At 43.9% G+C, this 24,168-nt stretch overlaps 1 protein-coding gene across 5 annotated transcripts in view; it reads left to right on the forward strand.

Moving 5' to 3' along the window:
- MAML3 (mastermind like transcriptional coactivator 3) overlaps positions 1–24,168 on the forward strand; it is a 247,797-nt gene that overhangs the window by 155,767 nt on the left and 67,862 nt on the right. For all 5 annotated transcript variants that reach the window (XM_074588923.1, XM_074588924.1, XM_074588925.1 and 2 more), the window contains one exon: positions 1,501–2,991. In XM_074588923.1, coding sequence (XP_074445024.1) covers positions 1,501–2,991 — 1,491 coding nt within the window. The remainder of the gene's footprint in view (positions 1–1,500; positions 2,992–24,168) is intronic.

Here is a 24,168-nt window from a genome sequence, read left to right on the forward strand (position 1 = left end):
CAGGGGGAACAGGCAGCAAAGTCTCGGGCACATATGCCAGCAGGGACCCACTGGTGACTCTTAGGCACATGTCAGTAATTTTCCTCAAGAAAAAAGCTCATCTGCTCCAGGGCAAATCAAGGAGTTGATGGTCTGCTTAAGGACTCAGAGACTTGCCTTTCTGCGTTGTTATAAGGATCACATCCCTGCAGAGGACCAGCATGTAGCTTAGTGTCCCCAGCAACGTGTGCATTGGCCATGTCCTTCTGCGTTGCACGCTGAAGAGGCCACACAGGGCTGAAGGGTGAGAGAAGGGCGCAGCCTTCTCAGAACCGCTCCCTCTGAAATGGGGATGAGATATGGATTTGCTTGCCAGTCTTACACGCGGGATGAAAGGGGAACTAGCCCTCTTCGGGTAGGAGAAATAAATGGGATCTGGATTGTGGGAAGAAAGAAGGTTGAGGACCTCTAGGTTAGGAAAGGGGTGGGAGCTGAGTGTCTGGGATTTTCATACCAGTAAAAATACTTCAAAAATTGATAAAATCTTTCAGTATTTTGTCTTCTATTGTTCTAGTATCAAGGATGCAAGTGTGTCCTGAAGGCGTTCGCTAGAGCTGTGACCTCTTTGCTTCCTCCCCTCCCCACTATTGTTTTTTGCCTTAGCCGAAGAGTGATGCTTTTTTTAGCCTGGTACATAAGCAGAGGATTTAACGTTTGGTGTGATAGGAAAGGACTGTAGGTTGTTACAGTGCATTGCTGTGCTTCTTGTAACCTGAATTAAAGCCTATATTAAAACACTTTTTTTTTTTCTTATAACATTCTTACATTCTAATTTAATTGCTTTCCTGGAGACTTATCTTGCTATCATTTCTGTTAGTTATTTATCTTTTACATTAGCTCCTAGCACACAGGTTATTTCTTTTTTTTTATTTGATTAACATCATGCAAAGTGCCTTCTGTTTTTTTAGGGTGGATATATTATTTTCCTCACTTAAAATTGACTCTCATTATGTTTTGTAGCCAAGAATAGAGGACTAATCAAATGAAACTATGTTAATGAATTTTCTCAAAAAAATTCAGTGTCAACAACACATGTAGTTGTACAACTACAAGTAGTCAAACAGTTGTATTGCAGGTATTTTTCAAGAAGCTTCTAGAAACTTCCAGCAAAAAGATTTTCAGAGTACATAGTAAATTTTAGTGATTCCTTTTTTTTTTTGTCCAATTTAAGACTCCTCACTGTGTTAGGCACCAAAAAGTTGAATTAGTGCTCTCCTATTCAGAGGCAGGTTTGGTTTGGGGTTTTTTGGGCTTTGGGCTTTTTTTTGTTGTTGTTGTTTTAGACCATCTTCTCAAATTATCAAAGCATAAGAATGAAATCAAAGAAACTTCCTAATCAGAGTTTTTAAAACTTATGCTCACTACTATCCTTGGTGATGAGTATCTGTCACAAAGCTCATCAGCGCTTTTCTTGTCTCTGCAACTGGTTAATTCTTGTTTTTTCTCTTGTTTTTCTTTAAGCTTCAAGAGACAGTCAAAAGGAAGTTGGAAGGCGCACGTTCACCTCTCAATGGAGAACAGCAGAATGGAGTTTGTGATGGGAGCTTTTCTCCGACCAGCAAGCGGATACGGAAGGATGTACCAGGCATTGAGGCAATCAACAACTTGCCCAATAATTTACCTTTGCCCGCTGTCTCTCCTCTTCACCAGCTTGACATGAAAGCTCCCCTGCCCTTGCAGAACAGTGGAACTCACGGTAGTGGTCTAGAAGACTTGGGTAAAAATGGTGGGCTTTCTGAGATAAAGCTCCCTGTTAATGGCTGCAATGAGCTAGACAATAGTTTTAACATCCTGCAGAACAAGGAGCTAAAGCAAGAGCCTTTGGATGATCCCAGCTGCATAGACACTTCTGAAACATCCCTTTCCAATCAGAATAAGCTCTTTTCAGATATTAACCTGAACGATCAAGAGTGGCAGGAGCTAATAGACGAACTAGCGAACACCGTTCCAGAAGATGATATACAAGACTTGTTCAACGAAGACTTTGAAGAGAAGAAGGAGCCGGAATTTCCCAGGCCTGCCACAGAGACTCAAGAGAGTGCAAGCGTGAAAAGCGATCCATCTCATTCTCCATTTGCTCATGTCCCATTAGGGTCTCCCCAGGTGAGACCTTCTTCTTCCGGTCCTCCGTTTTCAAACGTCTCCACAGCCTCTAGCATAGCTTCTGTGTCCAGCGCCCCACCAGCCCCAATCCCTGCCGGCTCACCAGCAAACTGTGTTGTTCAGTCACCTCAAACTCCCAGCCAGGCCCACACTCCAGGACAAACACAGACACGGTCTGGCAATGGCTATCTTATGAATCCAGCAGCAGCAACCGTGGCTGGATCAGGGCCTGGGCCTGTGAATATGCCAAGCGCTGACTTGTCTCCAGCCGAACAGCTCAAGCAAATGGCAGCCCAGCAGCAGCAAAGAGCTAAGCTCATGCAGCAGCAGAAGCAGCAGCAGCATCCAAATCAAGCCTCAAGCTGGTCACCTGTGGGCCCTCCATCTAGTCCGTACGGAGGACCCTTCAGTGCAGACAAACCAAATAGTCCAATGATGTATCCCCAAGCCTTTAACAACCAAAACCCAATAGTGCCTGCTATGGCAAACAATCCACAGAAGACCACAATTAATAACTACCTCCCTCAAAATCACATGAATATGATCAGTCAGCAGCCAAATAACCTGGGCACAAACTCCTTAAGCAAACAGCCCAATATGCTTTCTTACGGCAACACCAAACCTCTGACCCACTTCAATGCTGAGCTGAGTCAGAGGATGACCCCACCAATGGCAAATCCCAGCAAGAACCCCATGATGCCCTACATCCAGCAGCAGCAGTCCCAGCAGCCGCAGATGCAAGCTCAGATGGCGCACCTGAGCGAGGAGCAGAAACGCATGCTCATCATGAAGCAGAAAGGAATGATGAATCAGCCCCTGGCATATGCAACACTTCCTTCCCTTGGTCCGGTAAGTGCGAGCGCACGATATGCGGGCAACCGTAAAGAGGCTGATACAAAGGCTTAGTAACTCTTTGTACGATCTCCTCCTCTTTCTCCTGGGAAGTATGGAACGTCATTGCAGATGCTTCTTGGACTTTTCATGTGGTATTGGTGCCTGATCTTTTTAAGAAATGACTGAAATGATGTTGCGTTGTGCTTTAGAAATGTTGTTAAATGGCTGTTTTTCCCTTTGCTTCTACTGATGAGTGCTTTGAGCCACTCTGGGAAGTTTTGGGTCGGAAGTCACTCCTCCGTGGAGGGTTTGTTTCCTTTTTTACATGATGTAAGACTTGATGCTTTTGGATCCCAAACCACTGCATGGCTTAGTTTCCACGGTGTAGACGGAATGGTTGGCCCTTTCTTCTTGGGGCAGGGATCCAGCCAGCTTGAAATAGCATATTTGGCATTTTGGCTCAGGGAACAAAGGAAGGACATTTTGGGTGCCGAGTGCCTTTGGTTTCCACTGGAAGAAGAAAGCGCAACTGGATGCTCTTAGTAGTGCTTGAACCATGCATGAAATGAGATGGTTTATTCCAGGACTTGAAAGCAGTCTTTAGCAACCTCAAATATTCTGTTGTTAGGAATCTGTAGAGTCTTTCAGCAAAAGGCTAAAGCCATGTTGGCTTGAGTGAGCTGGCGTCACTGTCTCACATGTATCCCATGCTAACCTCTGGAGAGGCAGCTGCCAGGCTTGGGGAATAATCTGGAATGAATTAATAACTGATTTAAATAATGGTTATAGTAATGCCCTGTCTCCTCTTAAGTCAGCTGGGTATTCTTAGTTGCGCAGCCCCTGTGAAGATCTGCGAACTGGTGTCACGGAAAGGCTTGAGAATAAGTTTTCTGAATGTTGTTTTAAGAGCTTTAGAAAGAATTACAGTTAATAATCAGTTCACAAAGTAGGTGATGCCTTTACAGAAGTTATGTGCCACCAAAACGTATCAGGAATTCTGATACAATAGTACACTAATAGAATTGTTGGTTGATAGTTTTAGCGTAACAGCTTTTTACCAAATTAGCTGTTTCCACACCACCTACAAGGAGTGCTTCCTTCTGAGCATGGTTTAACTGTGACTCACACTGTAATGCATGTAGAAATACAGCCAATTTTGTCATTTCTTCAGCCTGTGGAGTTTAGGGATCTACGAATATGAGGAGTAGGAGTTTTACCAGGTCAGAACCCATCACATTATTTAAAATTAATTGCAAAACAAAAAGAAATGTTCATCTGCCTCCTGTTTTTGATTCAGGATGTATGGTGACAGCTTAGGGGTTCGTACCTCTATTTTAATTCTGCTTGCCTATTGCATTAGAAATAGGTGGTCTAAAGCCTCTTCTTTTTGTGAAGACTTATCTAGAGAAATACTGCAATAATGACATAAAACTCAGACTGTAATCCGAGCTACAGAATTTGTCAGGTTGTAACTGAGAGGCAGAGGATGTTTGGTCAGGCTGTCTAATGATTTATCGTTCCTTTTCTTCGTTTTTGTTAAATCTGTTGAACTCAAAGACCCATCAAACAGTTGAGAGGACAATCTGCATATATGAAAGAGTTAATATCATCTCCTCCATTTCATAAGTTGAGAAATTCATGTTAATATCTCACTGCAGTTCTCCAGTGTGAACAGGAAACCAAGATTTCATACATCTAATCTTATTCAGTTCCTTTTTTTAATGTAGGAAAAACTAGATATTTGGATACAACTGGACATTCTTCCAAAAACAAGTCCAGATATTAAGTCATTTGTATATCTTATCAAGAAGAAACTTAAGGCAAAGCTGTACTTTGTTATACTATATGTGCAATTCACATTTATTGACCCAGTCAGGATGTGCGACTTCTTGCTTGTGCATTGATGTAGAAAGGTCCCTTCACTACTTGTAAAGTCCACTTGCCTACACCGAAGGGATTTTGTTTGGTGAGGAAGGTTGAAATAATATATTTCTAACTGTAATGTATTTCTTCATTCCTTCCCTGAAAAGCATTTTTCTGTGGAAAATTGGAAAACTTATGATTGTGAGATGTGCTTGGTGGAAACAGATTGTTTTTGCAAAGGTGGTAAGAATGGTATGTTGATATTGTTGAGTTAAATCCAGATAGATGCAGATTATCTGATTCTGCCACTTACTGCATGATGCCGATGGTCAGACTTGCCAGATCATATATGGAAAATAAGGAGATTGCACTCTTCAGTTTGAAGCACAGTTCTGAATGTATAATGAATGTATTTTCAGTCAGTTTATAATTTCTACTTTCATTGTAGTTTTGGTCTTTGATCCAGAATTGTAAAAGTGTGTGTGTGTGAAATAATCTTCAGGATTTAACAAATGGCTTTTAAGGGGAAAAAAAGATTTGAGCTATTGCATCTCACGAGTAGTACTGACCATATATTTCTGTCGGGTGACTATTACAAGGGCGTATTCGAGAACCAAAAGATGATTTAGGGGACATCAGGCACGTACAAAAATGTCTGGTCTTATTTTCTGTGTACTGCTGTAAAATACAAGTATGGCTAGTTGCGTGCATGTGTGCACTACGGACGCTAATTAAACCTATGTCTATTTGGGCTTAGGGTACTTCTGTTGCTAATAAGCAGAATTTTTACATGCACTCATTGCTTCAGTCATTGAACATACTTTAGAGAGACACACCGTGTTTTCAGTCCCACTGGGACCTTGCAAATGCCTTGCAAACGCTCTGTGGAGGGCAGTTGCCTGTGACTGTCCTATTCATGTGTCCGTGCTGGTGCTGTGGGCTTGTGTCCTGGGCTTGCTGAGCATCGCTGCCCACTCTTGTAAAGAGAGGTGAGCAGCGAGAGAGGAAACCCAGCGGCTCAATATCCGTGTGAGGGGTTGGGCAGGCAGAGTGCTACATTAGCAGCTAGCAAAACTGGTACCCAGCAAAAGCAGGATTTCTCCAAAGCTTTTCTATGCTGTTGGTGTCGAAACTCTTCCTGTCAGATGTGTTAGTCCTTTGCTTTGCTGTGCAGATCCAGGACAGGTCCTGGCACTGTGGCCGTAACCTCCGTCACACTAATGCTGAACGACCCCTGTGCCCTGAACCGCCACGTCCTCTGTTTTATACCACAGCTTGTTCGCTTCAAAGGAGCACTGGAATGGGGTATTTCGTTTTTCTACAAAGCAGATACTGGTTTGGATTGTTGAGTCGGGGGTTTTTCTGGGGTTAACCTGAAGGTAATTCAGACCGCTTTTTGTGGAACTGACTGTTAAAACCATGGTCAGATCCTGACCCATCTGCCTTCAGCAGGGCTCTGTCCTGCTACTAGTGTTCCCTCGTGCCTGACTGTTCTCCACTTGGTCTTAGAAATCCCTGCTCTCTGCCTTGCCACAGGTACCCCGAGCTGCGCTAAACCCAGTTGTTAGTTTGTGAGTACGTGGCAGGTATTGTGCTTTAGCCTCTTGCTTCTCCTGGGTGGCTCTTTCATTCTTGCTTATCTGCAGCTATAGGCTAAAACAGCAAGTACAGATTTTCACTGAGGCTGGTATTTGAGGGCTAGAGGTTCCCTGCTATTCTGGTTCCCATGTGATAATAAAAGAAATTGGTTTCACACCAAGAGGCAACAGCGGCTTTGTTTAGGCTTTTTATGGGATTTAAGAAATAAAAGCAAGCCAGCCTAAAACAACCTTCTCTCTCAAAAATTAGAGCTTTGTTTAACCTGAAACGTTCCACTTAGTTTTTGAGGTGTATGTAAGGTTTTATGGGAGGCACTTTTTCTCTTTTCTTTAAACCAAAAAGTAATTTCAAACTGGGGAAAAGTGAAAACGTTTTCTTTGGAAAATTTCAGAATCATTAATTGCGCCTTTTCTTGGTTCCAGCTGTTCAATATGTATGCGTAATGGTAAAAGAAAAAAGCAGCCCAACGGAATAGATGTTGAATGGCTGAGACAGAATTTGATGTTTGGAGCCAAGTAAGTGAGGGAGAGTAATGAGAGGTCGAAACAAAACAGAATTCTCCGTGGGTGTAAGGAAAATAAAACTAGACTGCAGCTCTTTGCCTGCATGGGACTGTGAGGATGCTGCAATTATAGTTCCTATTGAAACCACTAGTTATGTTGTTTGAAATTGGAGGGATGTGAATGAAGAGGAGAAAAGACACCATACTGGAAGAATATCTTCAAATTCTCTTTTCTGTCTTTTGTTTTAATCTTATAAATTAAAAATCACAGAATCACAGAACGGTAGGGGTTGGAAGGGACCATCATCTGGTCCACCCCCTCTGCCAAAGCAGGGTCCCCTAGAGCAGGTTGCACAGGAATGTGTCCAGGTGGGTTTTCAGTATCTCCAGAGAAGGAGACTCCACAACCTCTCCGGGCAGCGTGTTCCAGTGCTCTGTCAAAGATGCCTCATCTGCTCAGTCTGGTTTTGCATGTGAAGGATAAAGGGAGATCTGTGTCCAGAGAACATTTCCAAAACGTAATTGTCTTTGTCCTTTCTAAGTGAAAAGGTGTGTTTCTGGCTGGAATTGTAAAAGAGATTCTATACTTTTTTGAAGGTTATCTTTGGGATAGTGAGAAAAAGAGATTGTTGATGTTCTGGGATTTGGCCTTTTTTAAAAGCCTACCTGAAAGTAAAGGATAAAGTCTACAGATTCGCATTCACTGCATGAAAGTGTGGCAGAAACACAACTGTCTCACTAGATCTTAGGGGAGACAAGCTGGAATGGAAATAATGACTGAGACTGTGAGGATCACTTGCTGAACAGCCTATAGAGATGTAGTGAATGCTCGTCTGTGCTATGTTTGACTTGTAGCCACTGTTTTCCACAAAAGGTTTGCTCTGGAGTTCAGCTGCAGGGCCAGCCTTTTACAAATGCTGAAATTTGTTCCCCAGAAATCTATCTCCCATAGACTCTTAGGGACACACGGGTAATCAAAATGTGCTCACATGGATTCCGACCATCTCACCAGGCAATTTGTAAAGAGTAGCCTGGCCTTCTTACCGTTCCTGCCATCATCTGCACGTTGTGTTGGGAGGGAGGTCACGCTAGCATAAGGCACTGGAAACAAATGTTGGACAGCAGTTGGCTGGGATCAGATCTCCATGGCATAATCCTAAACACCAAATTTTGGCTTATTGGTATTTCCTCATTTTGCAACCTGTGGGCATGTACTTTTTAACCTAATACATGCTTTGTTCTTTCCATACGGTAAATGTTTTTCTGAAATATGAAGTTTTTTCTGTAGCCTAAGCCTTGCAAAATCGAAGTATAAGAGCACTGCTCCCATGCCTCAGCTGAACCAATCATCTTATCATAAGAAAACCATAGATGTTTTTGGTGAAACCTACTTTCCTGAAACCATGTTGACCAGTATTCCTGTTTTATCCTCCGAGTCATTACTGGTGGAGAACTGAAACCAATTGCTCCATTGTTTTACTGGAGAGTGTGTCAGAATAACAGGTCTTTTCCTCTTTTTAAATATCACTGTTGTAGTGGTAAACCTTTAGTTCTTGGAAACTTCTCCACTTGTCCAAGATTTGTTAAAATACATTGCTGTGCAATTTGCTTCTTGTCTAGTTTCTTGAAGACTCAGAGTGCGAGTTATTCTCATCTGTAAATAAATTGTCCCACATTGCTTTTAGAAGCAGAAAATTTGTATTACTGGCTGGATGGAGTGTATATTAAATGTCCCCTATTTTGAAGTCATCATGATAGCACACTTTTTCTTCCTACATGATCTAGATTGCCATGTAAAGAGCAGTTTGTCCTGTTATTCAGTGAGGCCTGTTAGTCTGATGATATAACATGTGCCAACCAACTTTCCTTTAGTTTTATTAGTTATGACTGCAATTGCGAAGCACTGTGATTTTGAAATGTCTATAGCCAGTAGCAGCATATTTTTACATAAAGTGCTACCCTTTTCTGGTTGTTTTTTTTCCATTTTTTCCTTGAAGTGCAAGTTATCATCATCAATTTTTGTTTTCCAGTCTCATGTCCCATTCCTCCTGCTTTCAGCAATACCAGCCGTAATCCATTTCTTATTGTTCATGAGCCTCTCTACCTCTTCTTGTTTATTGTATATGCTCTTAATGTTAATATACAGGTGGTGTAAAACTGTGTTCTTTCCACCCGCTTTTACGGTTGGATCTGTCATAAGCTGGCGACACAGCACCACTGAACATACTGGGATGTTCTCTCCCGCAGGCTAGTTTGCTGCCCTCTGAGCAAAACTAATTTAGCACGAAAAGGCCAACGCTTTCAGTGGTAGGTGGTGACTGAAAGATCCACGTGGCCTTTTCTTCGTATAACGGTGTTCTAGTGTCCTCGGAAAATCAAAAGCCCTCCTTCCTGCCCTGCTTCCTCCACCTGAGAATTGGCATATTCGCTTTGGGAGAGCTACAGGGGTAAACCCGGTCGTCCACTGACACCTTTACTCTTTGTGGATTAGGAAGAGTGCCTATTGCAAAGTGGTACCTGTCGTGTTTTGATGTAGACAGTGGGTTCACTCATGAGTTGGATTCTGTCAGTCTTCGTTTTTATTTTGAGAGAAGACTTAATCCAAAGACTTGAGGTTCCTACCCTTGACAGCGCACTTTGTCTATTTACCGGTCAGTTTTCTGGCTGCCAGAGCTCGCAGAGCGCTTCTTGGAGCGTTTTGCATGACTTGGTCTGATCTCTTTCTCTCCAGTCTGTGGGATCTTGCATGGCCCAGCCAGGATGCAGATGTGACCACAGCTTGCACTTAGATAATATTTTTGGAGTTTTAAATTTGTCTATCTGCCATTTCTCTAAGACCGTGACTGTCCTTAACTTCACCTTTTTCTGGAGTCTAGACATTCAGAGGACTTCTTGCCCCATGTATTTTCATTTTTCTTCGCTAATTCCCAAGTTTGCCGGTTTCCTTCACAACATCTCAGAAATATTAAGTAGACATTAATATTCCAACATTTAAATTCATGAATATATAAGTCTGAATGTCTCAAACAAGTCAATTCATGCCTCATAACACTGCTCGTTGTGAAGAAATTCTAAAAATGCTTCAAAATCATGAGCTTGTAAAAATAAAATATGTCGGGGATGGTGGTGGTGGTTGTCTTCCTGTTTCTGAACCACCAGGATTCTTGGTTTTCCAGTTTTCTTTATCCATCTGAGGCAGAAATTTACTTTTTAAAGTTAAACTTTGATTCTCCCTTACCCCTTGACTCTAGAATATGAAAGTGAAAGGCAAACACATCAAATTATAAATCTTACAATAGCATTGCAAGATAATGTAATACTGGGGACTTTCCTTACCCCCATTTCAGTGTCATCTGTTCTCGTAGTACCCAGCTGGACGATTAAGTTTATGGTGCAAGTCCAAACCTCTTTCTTGGAAGCTTCTCTTTGGTCGTGTTTGTGTTTCTAATGTGTCACGTAGTCCTCTTAGGAAAGACACTTCACAGAAATAAGTGACGTTATTTCTAAGTTGCTGTCTGTACTGAGGACATGGGTGAAGTAGTTGCTCGGTGTGTACCCAGATTGCTTCATTTGCCATCAACAAGGAGGCTGCATGTGCAGTTTCTGCGCGGGGCGGATTTACTAGCCCTTGCAGCTAACAGTGGTAATAAAATCAGCAGCAGCTCCTGAGCAGATGTAACAGTACAGATCCGGGGCTAGGGAGGACTCTATTTCATCTCTGTTTTGGAGGCACGAGGAAGATCTCGTCTTCCTTCTCTGCCTGATCTTCCAGGTCCCACGCTAACTCACGCTGAGGTTGGTGGTCAGCTTTCCCTTGCTGTCAAAGGGAGTCAAGCAAGCCTCGTGACTAATTTTGGAAGAGAAGAGGCTTTGCTGGAAAGGCCAGGGAAGGCTCTGCAGCTGTCCACCCGTTTCCTGCGCTGCGGGCAGTTCTGCAGGGGACACCTTCTAAGCCAGCCGACTGTAAGAAAGAGCAGACATGCGCGATACAGTGGGCGCCTCTGCTGTGAGCAAGGGGGGGCATTTCACAGTGGCCGCCTGCTAGCGCTTACTGCGGTGGTTTGGATCTGGAGACACTCAGACCTACCATGTTTCCGCAGAAGAACCATTTAAAGTGTCTTTTTTTTCCCCTATCATTTTTAAAGATCCATTTATAAATAAGTAAGGGATTAGTCTTCATCAGGCATATAACAATGCCCTTTAGATTAATGAGAGCTGGACCCTTACCGCTTGTTGTACTGATTGTAAGAGATGAACCAGACTACCTCCTTTCAGGCTCCATTTCCACCCTTAGCAGCGCTTCTAAGCCTGAATGTCATTTTGTGTATCTCTGCTGACATTAGATTTTAAATTTCCTTTCGACTGTTCTGTTCTGTAGGGAACAAGCTGTAAGCTAATGCCTTTGCTAGGAAAGCCTCTTCCAGGTAGTCTGGGAGTTTATTCTCCAATTTAAATGTAGTCTCGTTGTCTTTCCCACCCTGTGTAAAGAAAACCAGAGACTGGATTAAAAATTAACTCCATTTCCATCTTTTTTCCATCTCCCCCCCCATAATAGGGGCTTATGCAAACTGAGATTTAATTCCAAGCAAACTTGTAAAATTTTTTATTAGTATTTGGAGAAAAGATTTATTTTAGATACAGAAATATTTCTTGCAACAGGAATTATTCTTGAATAAGCAGCACCCCCCTTTCCTGTGCTCCCTTTGCTGCAGGAGGCACACAATGACTCTGCTGCTTAACTGGGCTCAGCACCTTACCTTTCACGCAGTTTCTGCTCCCACCACGGGCTCACGGTGATCACCCAGCCTGCTCTGGCAAGGACCCCCCTTTCCTTTCCTGCATTCCCCTCTGCTCTGATTTCTGTCTATTAAGGAGCTTGCAGCAAGCAAAACTGCTTATCAAATAATCAGTCGATAAGGGTAAGGGTTATAGGGTATCCTGTAATTAAAAAGCCTATTTTGAACTATTAATAGATTGTGGTTACTTAAAAACCAAGCTCCATCCTGTTCTCTTTTTTTCATCCTCAGTTGTCTTTTTATTTTTCCCCCCCCCCGTGACATGTAGGGTGGCTCCTTCCCTGCCCATGGCTCTACACTCAGGTAGACAGAAGAAGAGACACCATCGGGGAGGTAAATTATGGAAAGTCAGCATGGCATCTGCCTTCCCCACGCTGTATGCATCCTCCTGTGCTGCCTCCTGCACCGGCTTCTCTTTCCTGTTTGCAGGCTAACTGGGAAAGGCACTGGCTTTTGCTGGGGGCCAGGCCAGGAGGGCTGCCGCGTTTCCAAGGATGAGCTTTGGTGCACGCAGAGAGCCAGCCTGGGGAGCAGGGCAAACCGCAGGTTCCTCTCCCACCGTGCCCATCACCAGAGCTGCCGGTGTAATGGGGAAACGGGTTCCTTTGCAAGTTGGAGGGGAGGTGGGGGAATAAGTGGCAGTCCTTTCCAAACGCTCCTGAAGGCAGTCTTGTCCGTCTGATCGAGCTGACAAAAGAAAAAAAATGTTGCGAGGGAAAAAAAAATCTTCATATTTCTGCCATGGTGGTGCTCAGTCTGGGCTTTTGTGCGAGGTGTGGGAGCGACATGTCAGTAGAGGTAGTGCCCACCTCAAGATCTTGCAGCTAATTAAAGATTACACACAGTGACTGCTTCATTTTGGGTAGCGTTGTGAAGAGCTCAAAAAATCAGGAATGCCACAATTGAAGTTGTCCGCAACTATCTGTACTGTTCTGCAAGGTGCAAGAAATGGCAGAAAAGGAAGAAGGACACAGGGAGAGAAACTAAAGCGTACAAATATCTTATGGGAGGCTGAGCACTGCCGGAAAGAGAAGATCCCCTGCTCTGTTGTAATCCCTGGGTTCCTTAAACGTCTTCTCCCACTCAGTAGCATTTCAGGGACACTGAAAGAGGCTGCTGCTTTATCCCAAGAGTGTGAATTCAGCTCAGCTCTTTTGCTCAAGGAGAATATCAGTAAGCAGTGATTAATGTTCCAACTAGGAACCGAGGACCAAGTAAGGCTCCTATTTCCAGAGGAAAAGTAATAGTCCCATCTTTAGTTGCTCATTTTCCCTCACCTTTGTTTACTGCAGTTCATGGCTTGTAGCTGAGGAGTGTTCTGAGCTTGTGAGCAGTCAACGTCACTGTGTTGTGTGCAGTTTCATGTGGAGCCCAACAGCTCTTTTTTACATTTGTGTGTACATACTCCTTTGTGGCTAACGTATCTTTTTGGACGTATATTACCAGGAGCTTTTCTGTCCCAGTATGACTTACAGCCTGCTTCTAAGCCATCACTGCAGGGCTTGGCCACCCGATGCCGGAGCGGTGCAGCACTGGGTCGGTGCCTTCAAAGCCTCCAGCTCAACTTCTGCTTCCCGTGTCTCTGCCTAATCCGTGTCTGTGTGGAGTGGTGCTCCTTGATGAGCAGTCTAGGCCACCCAGCTGGCTATCATCTTCCAGCACAACACTGAAGTGTACCTTGCACTTCTCAATTCCTATTTTGTCTTTTATTTTATCTACGTGGATCATTATTCTGGTGCTTTCCATAGCATTTTTTGATATTCAAGCCCAGTGCTACCTAGAAGCGTTATGCTATTGGCATGTGTTTGCCCTCCAGAAAGATTTCCTAATGTCTGTGATGCGCATGTGTCCATAGTAGGAACACTTAATACCTCTTGAAAGACTGTCCCAGTAAGTGGTTAAGTGCAGATTTGTAGTCCTGCATTCAGGAGGTTCTGCCAAATCCCAGCTGATGCATCTAATTTGCTAAAGAATGTGGCTTCTGCTCTCTCAGCAAAGATTTCATTCCTCATGGGCAGTGGGAAACTTGCCCTTTTTATGTTATTGTTCAGCAGCTTAGCATTAAGTCTGAGATAGACAACTTTGTTACTAAGGAGAGAAACCAGTCTGTTGGTCCCTACGTTCTTCACTCTCATGTAGTGCACACTTACTGCTATTCTTGAGCCCTCCCACCCTTATTTAGCCCCTTTTTGTGCGTGTGAGGAATGCTTTGCAGGCATTAGCCTGTAAGTGTCTCTTACACATGGTGAGGAAACCACCCATTCTGTGTCGACACATCTTCCAAACAGGTGGCTTCCTCATTTACACCCTGTGGGAGCTTGTTAGCAGTTCTTGCTCTGCAGTAAAAGTGGGAGCTGTCTCCAGAGGGTCAAGTATGTAAGAAAGCAAGCCCAAGTCCAGCAGCACTGTCACAAAATCATGTTTTAATGTTTTCTCTGTCTCTGTTTTGCTTCTGTTTCTGCCCTGAGAAGATGACTCCTCCTTTTCTGACATGATGTTCCTTACAGGCTTGAGAGTTAACATCCTCAAAAGAATCTGCATTTTAAATTGTTTTTTGTACACAGTATTACCTAGAGAAAGCAAAATTCCTGAGATTGCCCAGCATGCACTTTCCAGGGAATTATTTTTCCAGTGTGTACTTCATTCCCCCTGAGCCCAGCAGGTTAGGTTTTTCATTTTTTTTTTAATATTATTTGTCTGTTCCTTTTTTTCTCCCCTGCTACTCCATGAGCCATTTTTCTTTCTTCCTCTGAGCTCAAGTTCACCCTCTGCTTCCCCTCATGCAGCTTTTATTTCTCTGCCTCCCCTTCTGATCCATTTAATAGCACAGGGCTGGGTTTTGGTATTGTCACAGTGTGCAGGAAATCACTGTAGACACCACGGCTTTCTGTGGTCTGTATACCTCCGACAGATGGAAATAGTATGAAATATTTGTTGTCATATTAAATGTTTTTTTAACTAGTCATGGGACAGATGAAGGACTGGGGGATCTTAGCTATAATCTCACTAATGTGGTGGCACCATCCATGTGATAAATTTGGCTGCTCCACCTTCAGTCTGCCCACTAATCCATCTCAACCAGGACTTTATGTTCTGAACTATGGAGCAGCTTCACTGGATCAGCATTGTTTGTAGTGTACCCTTATGACAGATGGCTAAAACAAAACTAAAAAAGTAGGAGTTTTCTATTGTGAAATTACCAGTGACATGTAGTTTCCCACACCTTGAGGATTTGTCTCTGGCAGTAGAAGGCAGTAAATTAGTCTTACAAGCCCTTGCATTTTTACAGATGGAAGAGCAATTTTAAGTTATTTTTTTGGGGGAGACTTTTAAGCTGTATTAATGATACTTTCTCTTGCCCTTCATGTCATGTGAAACTGGTCTCGTCATTTGAAGATGGCTTCACTGTTCCCACAGAGAGATGCATAGAACAAAAATGTTTAAAGCCTTTTAAGACATTTCTGGAATAGTTACTACGTAGGTCACAAACTACACAATGCACGTGGATGTACTGTAAAATTTAACGTATGTCGTCGCTCTGAGGCAGTTATTTATCTTGCCACATGGGGGTTACTAGTCCAGGATCAAGAAGAAACATTCCTGTGTTTCTGGGAGGTACCAGTGGCCTTCACCAAGTGTCTGCTCACATCCACCAACCTTACTATGTGCAGGAAAAGAGAGCACGGTGGGGAAAATGTATGGGACAGTACCAAAAAGCTTGTGTGTCTGAAGCAGATGAAGCTTTGAGTTTCAGTTGGAGATGTCACTGGCACAGGTTGCCCAGAGAAGCTGTGGATGCCCCATCCCTGGAGGTGTTCCAGGCGAGGCTGGATGGGGCTTTGAGCAACCTGGAGGTGTCCCTGCCCATGGCAGGGGGGTTGGAACTTAAGTGGTCTTTAAGGTCCCTTCCAACCTGAACCAGTCTATGATTCTGTGTTGGGGATTTCACACCATGACACCAGAAAAGTCACCGGCAGTGCTGCTGCACAAGTTTCCATTTGTACTTGCCCAGTTCCTGTACCTGGTCTGCAGGCAGCACGGGGATTACATCCTCACTCCTTCCCAGGCCGCAGAGAATAGTGAAAACCGTTACCAAAGAAAATAATCCTTGACTCCAGTTACATAAAGGGTGGGCTGTTCTCCAAGGGCCCTGCTGAAAGGGACACAGGTGTCACCTGCAGACGCACTCACAGCTTGAGGGAGGCTGTTTTGGCTGGGGATGGCTGGCACGCCAGGTGCACTGCCAGCGTATGATTTTGATGCTAATGAAGCAGTGGAAAAGGCTCCACTTAGTCACAATACAGTGGTGGCAACGAAGGGGGTCAGGGAGGGGTAAAACCAAGGGTACCAGTGCAGCCCTTCAGGAGAAAGGAGCTTGTGGAAACTGCTGTAGAGTAAAAGCTGCACTGCTTGCAGCCCTGCCTCCCTCCTCTGTGCCTGTCACTGTGTGCATGTGGCCGTGCACATGTGTGTGTGTGTGTGTGTGTGTTGCTGTGAGGGATGTTTCCCGCTGCAGCTGGGCTAGGGAATCACAGAATCATAGAATGGTTAGAACTGGAAGGGGCCTTAAAGGACCTTAAGGGACCATCTGGTTCCAAGCCTCTGCCCTGGGCAGGGACACCTCCCACTAGAGGATGCTGCTCAAAGCCTCATCCAGCCTGGCCTTGAACACTTCCAGGGATGGGGCATCCACAGCTTCTCTGGGAAACCTGTTCCAGTGTCTCATCACCCTCATAATGAAAAATATCTTCTTAATATCTAATCTAAATCTCCCCTCTTCCAGTTTAAAACCACTACCCTTTGTCCTATCACTTCACTCCCTGATAAAGAGTCCCTCCCCATCCTTCCTGTAGCCCCCTTTAGGGACTGGAAGGCTGCTATAAGGTCTCCCTGGAGCCTTCTCTTCTCCAGGCTGAACAACCCCAACTCTCTCAGCCTGTCTTTATAGGAAGCCAAATAATGACCATCAAAACCCAAACCTCTTACAGCTCCACTCACTGGTCCCGAGCATCCTGCCTACCCGCTCTGCCTCCCAGCCACCCCGCAAAGCCTCCTGTCAAGAGGGGGTTCATGTGCTTTGGTCCCGTACAACGTAGGTCGAAGCAGAGTGGGAATGTCAGGGCTGTAACCTCAGCAGAGCTCCCAGCATTGCGACTGCTACGGCCAACAGCAGCTGTGGGGTGGCCAGTGCAGACTGGGGGCTCCCCTGGTTGCACTCCAGTATTGCTGCTTTCACCAAAGGCAGCCGAGGCGTCTGCTTTCCTCTGCTTCTGCTCAGGTCCTCTGTGCTAGGTACAGTGAACCGTGCAAAAAAACCCCAAACATTAACATAGCTAAATGAGCTGGTTTACTCGTGCTCCTGAGACGCACATTCCTCTGGAAAAAACATGGATTTTTGAAAAATCGTCATGAGTAAGTCTGAAATCCATGTACTGCTGAGGCCACTGAACGGCAGGGCACTGCTTTGCTTTTAAGGTGGTCTTTTATCACCTCTCAGATTTTTCAAAGAAAAAAAAAAAGTGGGTATTGTGATTGATTTTCAGTTCATTGAGAATCATGTGGTCTGTCTCTCCTCCATTTTCCTTACCTACTCCACCACTTCTATTTTCCTATTAATAGATGGTGCGTTTCCTTTTCAACTGAGCGAGTGCTTTCTCACCTACACAGCCCTAGTCAATGGGAGTGCTTACGTAAGGATTGCACAGCCTGCCCCCTCCGCGTCTTAATGACATTGGAGAAATGTGGGGGTTTTTTTCTGGTTCTTTAGGATTAGATTCTTCTTTCTCAAAGGCTTTTTTTTGGCCTTGCAAAATTAGATCACCACGATGCAAAAAACAACCCACTGTGATCACAGCTTAATTGCACAATGCCTGTGCTTTCTTGAGTGTTGTTCCCATCTCTTCAAGATTAAGTAAGATCCAGTGGGTTGAACCTTTGATCTGCATAATAAAGGACAAGGAGGCAGTCTGTAAATCTTTCCATCTTTATTCTTTGCAGTTTGGGACCTGAAGGCTTGAAATAATTTTTGCTTGCTAAGAGGAAACTTTATGTAATAAATGTGGAGATGCCATTATGCTAATTAGTGTTGTTAGGAAAAAATCAATGTATGTATGTCATCCAACAGCAAGCAATGATCTTCTCACAATCAGCAATTTATCATGCATTGCCAATGCAGTAGGGCTAGGACTATTTTATTCAGATAAATTTCTCATTCATTTAGTCAGTAAATCATGGTGCACTTCATGATAGTCATTTTTAATGTGATTGCATTTTGTTAAGTTTTAATCACGCATAATGGATTTTGTCTGGCAATGAGGTCAACCTGTAGTCTCTTCCTCTGTCATTTGTATCTTACCACCCCAGCATGGGCAAGCTCTTGACCATACCCAGATGCCCTGGGCTGGGAGGAGACAGGGAAATACAGGAGGCACAGGAAGATGAGCTGTTAAGACTAGTTTGAAGCATTTGATGCTTAGCTGAAGATTTACCCTAGATGGGATTATATTTTGCCTCTGAGTGTAACTGAATTTGCTTGAAAACTGTGTTTACACACTCTCCAATGACACTTTTGAGCTGAGGCAGTTTGAGTCAGGGCTGCGTGAGCATCTTTATTCCACTGGATATGCTGGTAGGGACGCAGCTGGTGCTGCTTTTTCGTCTGCAGGCTGTGCTGCACTTTTTTATTGGCAAAGCAGCAGAAGATGAGGTGTGGGCATGAGGCAGGGAACTGTGGTGGTTTTCAATGAGACGGGCTCTTTTCTTTGGTGTCTTCATCTTGAGTCCAAACTCTGCTGTGACTTGCTTATTCTTAAACTGGTAGAAAAAGTCTCGTTGTCTTCATCAACAACAGGAATGTGCCCTGGGTCTCCTTGCAACTTCAGTACAATTCTGCTGTTCTTATGTTTCTGAATGGCTTTGGAGTGTTTCCATTTGCTTCTTATAGGTGTGATTTGACTTGGTGTTCTTCCTCGCTGAAGCAAGCCGTAACCGTCTTCTCTTTCTTTTTCTGGTGGCTTCCCTCTGTTTTGGTCATCTCCTTCCTCCCTGCATCCCCTCACAATCTTTGTCCGTTCTCCTTTCACTCTTGCCTTCACAGTTTTTTACTTTCTTTCTTTTTGTCAACAAAAAAGACTCCTCCTCTTCATTCTCCTCTACCTATAAAGCATAGTAAGCTCTCTCAGCATTATGTCCCCAGAAAGGGGAAATGGGAATACAGGGAGCAGTGTTACAGAGCACTGGAGATGCTGTTCTGCCTCAGGTTCTAGTGCTGTGCCATCGATGTGGGGGTTGAGCAGCCTCTGATGAGCTGCTTGGGTTCGATTGCTTGTCCAGGTGTGGGGAGGAACCCTACCAGTCCTCAGTGACTACTTCAGCAGTCCCCCATGACAGAGAAGATGTCACATCTCTCTTCTCCCGGGATTCACAAGTCTGTGGTTACAGTCGGGCTCAGGCTTGCTAAATCCCTGGGACAGAGACCCAGATCTCCTGTAGATGCTCTTCTTTGCTCCTTGCAGCACTGTGCCGGCCCCTCGCTGTCACCTGTATGGACGTGGTTTTCTCTGCTTCCTTTCAATGGATGTAGTCTTCATGCGAGATCAGTATATCATTCAGAAAGGTTTTTGAGTTCCTTTGGGATGAAAGGTACTATATGAGTATAAAATCCTCTTAATGTCCCAGAAGGCTGGCCATCGATCTCGGAACAGCCATTTCAATTCTCCCTCCAGATTCCCTGCTTTCTTTCTTTTGTTGTTCTTTTCTGTTGTTGTTGAGAGGGTGACAATCTGGAGACTGATGACCCTTTCTCTTACCACAGTACCGGAGGGGGGAGAGGGAGAATTAATTGTCCATGAATTTTGCGGGAGGTTTCTCCTGCTGTATCAAACAATCAGGATACCTTGTGTGTACTGATGCTGTGACTCCCCACCTGCTGTGACTTCCGTGTGGAGCCTGACCTGCTCTTTCGAGGTTGGACTCTCTCTGGTTACAATGGTGCAAGTCAGGAATCTTCATTGAAGTTAACGAGGTTATGCAGAAGCCATTTTAGAAAAGAACTAGGTCTTTTGTTTGGTAAATGGAAATTGAGTAAACCTTCTCTGTTTTTTTTGTTATTATTTAAGAGAAGAGCACCCTGAAGACATTTTGTACCTTAACAGGTTTTTAGTATCTCTCTCTCTGTCTTTCCCTGTCTCTCTAATGCAACTTTGCCTACAGCCCCGTGCATTAGCAATGCAAAGCAGATTTTGAAAGCCAAGGGAATCCAGGCTCTTCCAGATGAACACTGTGATTTAAAAAAAATAAAAATCTAGAAAGAATAAAGGTTGTCCAAGTGGCATATGGCATGACAGTGACCCTGCTGTAAGGACAGACGTACAGAGCTGATGGTAATCCTACACTGGAGCCAGATAACATCCTGAGGTTAGGAAATCAAAGCCCCATGCTTTGGCTTAGCAGAGAATTAGCATGTGGAGCTTGCGTTAGCTCTGGAAACAGAGTGGTTCAGTTCTTAGTCATGTTGCATTTGGGGCTTGCAGCAAGATCCTACCTCATCCTGCGCAGGAAAATCAGACCCATGTAGTCTGACCAGGGAACAGAGTCTGTTTAGTAAAGCTTCAGTGTTTAGATGGATTTGTGGAGAAGGTGTATACTGTTTCTGATGATTAATTCAGAGAAGTTAATGTCTATTACTGCAGAAACAGGCCATAAGCTGCTTTGTCATATGCTGCTTAAAAACTGTGTGAAGTTGGGGAATAAGTGCCGATACTCGGAGCGGAGTACGATAAATGACTAGGGCAGAAGTTGCAGCAGTTGGTACCCAAGGGACGTTTTCAGGGCTTTTCCACATGGGGACCCACTGAAGTAACCTACAGCAAACCAAGCCTGAGGCCTGTACAAGAGCCACCTCGGCACACGGGAGTTTTAACGTCCTCTAACGACGCACCCGAGTCGCGGCGCTTGTTAGTGTAGCCCTGGTTCCTGCGGGTCCCAGGGCAGGCGATGCTCCGGCCAGCGGAGCTGGTGCCCTGAGCTGCGCTCCCGGCACTCGGGCTGGCACCGCTCTGCTGAGGGGCTCTGGGGGGCCATTTCAGGTGGTCAAGCACTGCGCAAAGGCACGTTTTTCTTCCAGAGAGAAAGGGGAGTACACGTGATGTAATTATTTTCGCTTCCTGGTAGTACACAGGCATGGCTTGGCATCGAATGAGTGAATCCCTTGTTACATAAATGCTGTGCCCTTGTTTAAAAAAAAAAAAAAGTTGCTGTCAGACAATAATGAAGAACAAGACTTTTTGCATTCTCTAGCAAACTGCCTCTACCTCACCCAAGCCCACCTCTCTCTGCCCTGCTGCTTGTGATTTCCCCCTCTTTCTTCTGGTTTTTAAACATATTTAGCAATGAGATCTTCCTTGTTGATATTGTCTGAAATCAAGTAGGTCACGTCTTCCAATACATGACATCGACGGCAATTCTTGGAAAACAGAAACAGATCTTAATAGGGTAGGACCGTCACTTTTTGGTGCAGTTTTAGATGTCTTAGCAGCATTCAGTTAGACTTGGTTTTTAAAATGGCAAAACGATCCCTGTTATAACCAGCGTCAACGAAAAGGATGGTCAGCACTGAGATGTTTTGACCACACTCATCACATTTCGTTTTAAATTTACTTTTATTTTCCCACAAAGGAAGAATTTGGGTCTAAAAGCAGCATATGATAAAAAAAAAAAAAAAAAAAAGTGTTTTCAGGCTTATTTTGGAAGGAAATCTCCTGGCTCAGTTGCAGAAGGTAGACATGGATTTAAAGAATTTGTCATTGTTCTTCTTAAAAGCGTATGCGTATGTTTTGTATTGGATCATTATTGGTCAGGAATGGGGATCCTATTTTTTCCTTCTTTAATATAAAATGACTTCTAATGAGCTTGTCATCATAGTATCTGGATCCAAGTACAAGATCAAGGTTATGACAAAGTTGAAGTATCTCAGTCACTCCAAAGTTGAACTGCTTTATCTATTAAAAAGATTTTTTTAATACAAGCTTTTGTAGGAGTTTTGGGCTTATTCCTTCCTTTTGAAACAAGCTTGGGTATTTATTATTGTTTCTCTTTGCATTTTGCATTCAAGTGCTGGTGTTACTAAATTTTTATTTTTTTTTAATTGGGCTCTGTGCGTGTCTGTCTCTGATTTCCTGTCGCATCATCTGCTGCTTTTTTTTTCTCCCTGCAAGTAGAGTTACATTCTCTTGCTTAGAATAATGCATGATGGGGGAAAAGATGAAACTCATTAAAATACTTAACCAGGAAATAGTCCACTTATACAATCCCCTCTTGTTTTTGATGGTGTCCCTGGAAGCCGGAGCGCAGAGTAAGTCATTTCTGCACGCACAGGCAAACAGCCACTGTGAATACTTAAAATCCCGTCTGTTAACAGAGTAGCTATGTTGGTTTTTGTTGCCAGTGATGGATCACTACTAGTTTAAAACTCAGAGATTGGGAACTTCTTTTGTAAATTGAAGAGGATTATTTCGTGCTGTTGAGCGTCCCCGTCAGAATATAAAAGTCTATTAGCAGAGATGGGATTGCACACCCAGGGGCTGCTGGCAATATGTAATTTACTAAACACACACATGTAGCAAAAATCAGACCCAACAGCCAATATTTTACCTCTGTGCTGCGACTTTCAGATCAAGCACATGAACAGAAAACACTTCTTAATACTCGCCTTGCAACTGTGGTCTCTGATCAGGTTTTTGCCTTGTGAAATATGGTTTGGCTCAGCATCCGATAAAGTTGTTTGTGATACGAATGGCTTGCTCAGTAAGGGCGCTGTGACAGCTCTTTTAATTATTATATGTAATTGTTTATCCATTTTCATGTCAAAGAAGGTCTTTTCTGAACTTTACGGTATTTCTGCTTGGAGTGGTAAAAATGAATTTAATAGAATTGTAAGAATTGAGCCAGTGTATCTTTCTTGTTCCATAGTCCTGACTGCAGGTGCAGTATCTCAGTTCACACGACTGTGTTCTTCACGTGCAAAGGGAAGTTTTCAAAAGGGCAGCAATGCCACCAGATCCCACAGAAAGTGCGTGCAGGTTGGAACTCTAATTCTCATTTCTTCCTCTAAAAATTTCTCTCTGCATCTTTATTATTTTGCTCTGGCTGGACAAGAATACCCACACAGCTTCCCAGAGTTGGTGAATCTCATCATAAACACTGACAAATAAATATAATCTCGGCTACCCTTCCCGTTTCCCTGGTTTCATAGATATTGGCTCTTAGACCCTAAGATTATCAGACCCAAATTCAGAATATGCAAAGAGAACGTAATAAATCTTCCATTTCACCTGTTTGTCACCTTGTTTCTATCAGAGTTGTGCTAAAGGGGCTTTTGCTCCCCACACCACCTCTCCATAGCCTGTGTCAGGACTTGATGTAGCACTGGCATATTGGGAAGTCCCTGTAGTTCAGCGGACTTAAAGACTGGGCCTCGGAATTACAGCACTTTTTCTTAAATAGGTAATCTTACTAGAGAAACCTAGATACTCTTGGAAATGAGGATGTAATTTTTTAGAGAAAGATGGTCAGCCAGCTGCAGAATACAGTTTTTTCCCTAGAACAGATGAGCACTTATTGGTCATCGGAGTGGAGAAAGCAAGCTCCTGCATGGCAATGCTGTCTTGACGAATGTGTTGTCCATCACAAAGCAGAACTGCTCAGGATCCCTCCAAAATAGGTCAAGTGTTTGTCAGGAATTCAGTCTGTGGCATACCCAAATCTTATCCTACTTTTGTCTATCTGCACTCCTCTTTCTTTAGACATCCCAGTGTTTCTTTGAAACCTCAGAAGGGTGAAGGAACCTACTGCTAAATGTTACTTTCTGCTGAATGATGCCCTTGAATGTCTTGTGAGAGAGACAGAGACAGCATCTGTCAGGCATATTGCCATTTCCGTTTGGAGGGCCCTTTTGTTCTCCACTAGGTTAGAGAGGTACAAATGTCCTTGGACATCTTGCCTCTCAGCCCAGGATAAGCCTTTGCTCTGTTCCTCTGTCTGACAAAAGCACGGTGAATGGAGGGGAGACTGAGGCATTCACAGCTGGCATAGAAACCTTATGGCATTGAATGGCATGAAATGGCATTATGGCATGAAATATTGGCACTTCATTGACTGGGTTCTCCACAGTTCTCGCACTGATGAGGAGCAGGAGTCAGTTCCCCTCTTTTGAGCAGATAGATGATTTCTGAGAAAAAGCACGCCTTGCCACAGTTCCTCTTGGGTTCCTCGGCCCTCACTCCCAGGACAGCTGGTTTGGACCACTTTTAAACCATAGAGAGATTCCTTCCCCTCCAAGCACTTGGTAGTTTTTGTAAAGAATTAAACAAAGACGAGACAGATAAATGAGCTGAGGGCCAGACATCATCATCTTCCAAGATGGCCAGTATTGCA

The sequence above is a fragment of the Larus michahellis genome, chromosome 5, assembly GCF_964199755.1.
Source record: "Larus michahellis chromosome 5, bLarMic1.1, whole genome shotgun sequence".
NCBI lineage: Eukaryota > Metazoa > Chordata > Aves > Charadriiformes > Laridae > Larus > Larus michahellis.